This window comes from Jaculus jaculus, chromosome 3 (assembly GCF_020740685.1).
Source record: "Jaculus jaculus isolate mJacJac1 chromosome 3, mJacJac1.mat.Y.cur, whole genome shotgun sequence".
Classification (NCBI taxonomy): Eukaryota; Metazoa; Chordata; class Mammalia; order Rodentia; family Dipodidae; genus Jaculus; species Jaculus jaculus.
This window is the reverse complement of record NC_059104.1, coordinates 22,804,500-22,810,662: the sequence shown is the minus strand read 5'-3', so window position 1 is coordinate 22,810,662 and position 6,163 is coordinate 22,804,500. Positions and strand designations below refer to the sequence as shown.

The following is a 6,163-nucleotide window of genomic DNA, read 5'->3' as shown; positions in this document are numbered from 1 at the left end:
GATGTCTAGTTCCCATGGCAATAATGACTATCTATGAGGTTCTTCCTCTTTTGTCTTTCCATCCTGCAAAATCACAAGAACCTTATCCAGTGATTCTCAAATTTGTCTTAATTCTCTAGTTAGCCCTTTCATCAGGGACTGAATTCCTTCACATTGCCTCAGGTTTTGCTGCCTTTGTCTCAAGGTGGGATGAGTAATTATTTTTCCCAGTTGAAGACTAGATGTGAGTGGTATATTATATACTTTCTATCTCATTTTCTTGTCTCGACCTGATTTTTCACATCTGTCACAAGTTTTTGGACCACGGGGAGTCCAAAGGGAGTCTCATGAACACATATCAAATGTGCATTCCTTCAGTCGCACACCTCCAGAGAGGCCAACAGTTCTTTTTCCTTTCTCCCCCCCACCAGTTTCTTGCCAAATTAAATGCTAAATACAGAGAATACCATGCACATGGCCTTTTTAGGCAACATCTCCTTTCAATGAGCAGGTTCTTTCTCAGAGTACAGCTCAGCCTCAGTTACATGTTAGAAGGTCCTAAAATAAAAGCCCATACAACTGAAGTCGCAACAAATTTGCATATCCCATCTATACCCACTACTTTCAGAATCTGAACTATTCTGAAGTCCAACAGACTTTTGAAGCCATCTTTGTATTTAACATGACAGAAAACCTCAAGAAGATATGTTACCTCTATTATGTAAGTAGACAGCCACCATGAGATTTACCTTTACAATACAACATTTTTGGAAGTGTCAGGCATGCTTATTTGTCTTATGATCTACTGCAGGAAGCACATAACCACCTCTACAATAAGGACCATGCAATTTGGGACAAGGAGAATAAATATAGCCATGTGGGGACTTTCCTGCACATGGTCTGCCATGAAACAGATCAGTCTCAGGTGCATGTCTCAAATCACCTGTTTCACTACCCACAATACATTTTTTTGTCCTGTTGGTTCCTGTTTAGGCAATGAGTGTATTCTGTGACACCACATCCCCAACACAGGAATACAATAACACACTGAAGAAACTGTTCTATCCAATCCTAGATTAATGAAACAGGACGTATACAGGAGTTACTTATAGAAATATGTGTGTAGAATTATTTATAGGAGAAGCAAGATGGCGGTGGCCAAGCAGAAGCGGCGTGGTATCCCAGCCACAGTGGCCAAGAGCCTGAAAAGGATCTGCAAAGATGCCTGGCAGCCAGCTAAATCCCCTGCCGTGGCAGGAGATGTGGAAGAAGAAGAAAAAGACCGTATCCCAGGCCCCGTTTGCAAGGGCAAGTGGAAAAATAAGGAACGAATCCTCATATTTTCTTCCAGAGGAATCAGTTTCAGAACAAGACATTTAATGCAAGACTTAAGAATGTTGATGCCTCATTCTAAAGCAGATACCAAAATGGATCGTAAAGATAAATTATTTGTGATTAATGAGGTGTGTGAAATGGAAAGCTGCAATAAATGCATCTATTTTGAAGCTAAGAAAAAGCAGGATCTCTATATGTGGCTTTCAAATTCACCTCATGGACCATCTGCCAAATTCTTTGTTCAAAATGTTCACACCATAGCTGAACTAAAGATGACTGGAAACTGTTTGAAAGGTTCTTGTCCCCTTTTGTTGATTGACCCTGTGTTTGATGAATTGCCACATTATACTTTGTTAAAAGAACTCTTAATTCACGTTTTTAGTACACCACAGTATCATCTCAAAAGCCAGCCATTTGTGGATCATGTCTTTACTTTCACCATTTTGGATAATAGGATATGGTTTAGGAACTTTCAGATCATAGAAGAAGATGCTGCTCTTGTAGAAATAGGACCTCGGTTTGTCTTCAATCTCATCAAGATTTTTCAGGGAAGTTTTGGAGGACCAAATTTATATGAAAATCCCCACTACCAGTCACCCAACAGGCATCCACGCATCATAAAATCAATCACAGCTTCAAAATACAGAGAGAAACAGCAAGTGAAAGTTGTTCAGAAACTGAGAAAGAAAGAACCAAAGACTATTCTTCCACATGATCCAACTGCTGATGTTTTCATTACACCAGCTGTGGAAAAGCCAGTAGAAATACAGTGGGTAAAACCAGAGCCAAAAGTAGATTTGAAAGCAAGAAAGAAAAGGATTTACAAAAGGCAAAGGAAAATAAAACAGAAGATGAACAGTGGGAATACAAAATGAATTATTGGATAACTAGTTTGTATTTTATATTGTATATTTATTTTGTACTCTGTGTGTAAATTCTTGTAGTATCCAGGGCCACCTTATGTTTAATTAGTATGTCATTAAAAAATCAAACTTTAAAATCAATGATTATCTTTTTCTAAATAAAATATCTCCGGAACCTAAAAATATAAATAAATAAATTTAAAAAAGAATTATTTATAGGAGCATTGATGATTAAAATGCAACAAAAGCACACACACACACACACACACACACACACACACATGCACACACAAACACCACACCATGGGTGATAACACATGAAGTCTGCATCCCTGGAGCTTCCATAACAACTTATAAACATTTTAGCTGATGGATGAGTCTCCTCTTCCTAGCAATTGTTATTCCTTGTATATAACCTTGGGAGGTTCTTGGTGCATCCTGTGTCTCAGGAGTTTCTGAGCCTTTAATTATTCATTTCATGCTGAGACTTGTAAGTTCCACATACTCCCGAGTCCTATGAGCTTTCCTTACTCCTTTAGGGGGATGTTTCCATTTGGAGGAAATAAACACAGCAGTACTGTAACACACACTGAATACAGCTGCACTTTTCACAATACATTGTTGATCTAATTGTAAGTCAGGTGCGTAGGTATGTTATTAACAAATAACAAGTTAAATTTCTCTACCAAAGTTTCTAAGAGTATACTTAAATCTTTGAGTAGATAAAATAACTCTATACGGTTTTATTCATCTATAATATGTCACATGAACTGGAAAGATTGCTTAGTGGTTAAAGACACTTGCTTTGAAAAATCTAAACACCAGGGTTCTATTCCCAGTACCCACATAAAGGCAGATGCACAAAGTGGCACATGCATTTGGAGTTCATTTACAGTGGTACAAGGCCCTTTTGTGCCATTCTCTCGCTATCTGTCTATCTCTCTCTCCCTCCCTCCATCACTCCCGGTCCTTGAAAATAAAAATATCTTAAAATATAAAATAAAATATATTAATCTATTACTTTTTTGAATGCACATCTTAAGTTACAAAATAGTATTGTATGCCTTTCAGTATAGTCATATCATTGTACAACTTACTAAATTATCTTGCCTTATGGACAAATTATAAGTATGCAAATTTAGACAATTAAAATTTGTTGTTATGGACTTGTAATGTTGATTCAATCAGCAATAGCATGAAAAAAATTATTTATTTTCACTTACCTTAGAGGGAGAGCATTATTCAGCTATCAAACTATAATTGAATTATAATAATTTATAATTGAAGTAGTTAACTAAGGTCAATTATATTTGTTCACTACTCTGTTTTCAGCCATTTCTTTTTATAACTGAATTGTTATCTCAATTATTCATAATTTTCCATCAAATAAAAAAAATAAGAAATAAATTGGATATGCTGTTTGGTTGGAAGAACCATATTTTCTTGATGAAATAGTACATGAATAATTTAGAAATTCATTTTCTCCACAGTATAATATGTATTTGTATATAAAAATAAATATCATCACACTACTAACAATAAGCACATTTTCTTCAACACATTAAAAAATGTAAAATATCAGTACTTTAAATCCACATGCCCACTAATTTTCTGTGTGTGGTAGCAGTCATTGCAGTGTGTGTGTGTGTGTCCTTCATTAATGAGTAGAAAGCATACAAAACATGCAGATAATTTAGTAACATAACAGCTTGTTATGCAAATGTGGTAATAACTTAAAGAATATATATATATATATATATATATATATATATATATATATATATATGTAAATGAAAAGACAAATTCAGAAATATATATGTATATATATTTGTATAGTAATTTAATTTTATACAATAGCAACAAAATTCCAATGCTAAGATGAAATCTTCTTTCAAAAAATATTACTGGAACAAATGGTTGATCAATTTTCCCCTTCCTGTTTAATGTTTGGTTGACCCTTCCAACAATATTTTCTTCTGATTTTCATCCCCTTCATACTGAGAAATCTTTCCTTTCCTGATAATCACACTACATAAAACAGCCAAAAGATTGAATACAATGGTTCTTAGCAGTGAAGATTTGGCTGGAATGGAAGGGACTTATAAAAGCAAGATGTCTAAACAGCACCCAGGATGCAAGTGACAGAAGAGTAAATAAAGCACTTGAAAACACAGTGTGTGCAGCAGTTGTTCTTGCTTCTGTTGTTATTGCTCATCTTCTGCTTGTCTTTGAAACCTGCTGTTTGCCGAAACAACAATGCTCATGGTGAGGCAGAGTGTCTGATGCTCATGTGTTGGTACCATCCACAGCACCAACACCACAGGGGCCTCTCAGCAGGGCTTTGTGAGACACAGATTGAAAAGAACACTTTCCTCATTTTTACCTTCACTTGTTACAAACCAACCTCAATAAAAGAATGAGTCTTTCCAGTTAACTGTAAATTGACTTGTACATATGTACAGTGGAATACAAGTAAACAACCCATGCTAGTCCATCAAAGGAGTCATAGTTTAGATCAGTCTAAGGGCCTGTAGCATCCCTGACAAACCACAGGCTCACTTGAGTGGCCAGAATGAGTATCTGAGAAGATCATGCACTACTCCAGAGTCTTGCTTCAATACAGACCTTCTAAACAAATAAAGGTACTTGAAGTGATATTTCATCAAAAGTGACCAGATATTGAAATGATTAAGGAACAAGCACTTTTCCAGTTTAGGAACATGGTAAGCATTAAGAATGATGCTGCATATATGACTATATACTATCCTTTAAACTATGCAGCAAAATATGCAGTAAATGTTTTCCTTTTTTAAAATTTTGTTGTTGTTGTTGTCTTTTTTGTTTGTTCGTTTGTTTTTCAAGGTAGTCTTGCTCTAGCCCAGAGCGACCTGGAATTCACTATGTAGTCTCAGGGTGACTCATGACAATCCTCCTACATCTGCCTGGCCTTAAAGGCATGAGCCATCACACCCAGCTCAATAAATGTTATTAATGGAAACCTAGAGAAGTAGTGAACTAAATAACACCTATAGCAGAATAGGAACTTAAAAATTATTTGAGTAAGCTTCTTAAACAGTGATTTTTCTCCTCTTTTGAAAAATATCTGGGTACGTGTAAGGTTGGCCTAACTGACAGTATGGGAGGCTTTCATTTACTGGGTAGACACTTGGAATGCCACCTAATACTCAGCAGCATACAGAAGATTGCCCTCAAAAAAGAATCATTAGACTGAAATATGATACTGAGGTGCCTTTGCATCTCAGTATTTACACCATGCCAAGCAGATACAACTTCAATAAACATGATGTGTCCATAAAGTAGTTTCAACTGAATAAAACATTCACGAGATGGGACACAACTGCAGTCTCAACATTCTGAAGTCTAAGGCAGGAATAAAGTCATCATAGGCCACACAGGAAGACCTTGTGTCAAAAATTAAGCAAAGCCGAATAACAACAAAAGGATATATGCATATACTCTGCAACTTTTCCCATTACAAACATTTCCCTGAGGCATTTTGGATTACATGCATGAATCAAATATATCTTTTAAACCATAAAAATTACAAGATTTTTATTCTTGACAGAACTTCAAGAATGTTTTATCATTCAAGATGCTTTTTTAAGAGTATTAGGAAATACTCTCAATAATAGGCATATGAGCTCTGAAATGTAAATTCAGTATAAAAGTCTATTTTAATATTAATATCCCAATTATATTTGAAACCAAAACTTAATAGAAATGGGGGTTTCAGTTAATTTCAGCTGTTAATAGACAGAACGTAAAGAATATTGTTCAAAGTACTAACTTCATGGCTAGCTGTACACTGAGCTATTTGAGTTTTGTTTTGTGACATAGCTTCTGTATGTATATATTGTTCAGTGTAGCCACGAGTGTGTTATTCTCCTGCCTCAGTCTGCTGAGTACTATGGGATTCAGGTACACACAACTGAGGATCTCATTCTGAGGTTCCACACTTTCAAAAA

General features: G+C 35.6%; 1 protein-coding gene across 1 annotated transcript; it reads left to right on the top strand.

Moving 5' to 3' along the window:
* The first annotated feature begins 1,127 nt into the window (after window positions 1–1,127).
* LOC101595685 (ribosome biogenesis protein BRX1 homolog) lies at window positions 1,128–2,250 on the top strand. The gene has a single exon (XM_045146524.1). It carries the CDS (start codon window positions 1,128–1,130, stop codon window positions 2,187–2,189), a length of 1,062 nt encoding a protein of 353 aa, XP_045002459.1. The 3' UTR covers window positions 2,190–2,250.
* The last annotated feature ends 3,913 nt before the right edge of the window (window positions 2,251–6,163 follow it).

Bases quoted from the DNA above. Each gene is read 5' to 3' on its own strand.
- LOC101595685 (XM_045146524.1), top strand. From the start codon at position 1,128: ATGGCGGTGGCCAAGCAGAAGCGGCGTGGTATCCCAGCCACAGTGGCC.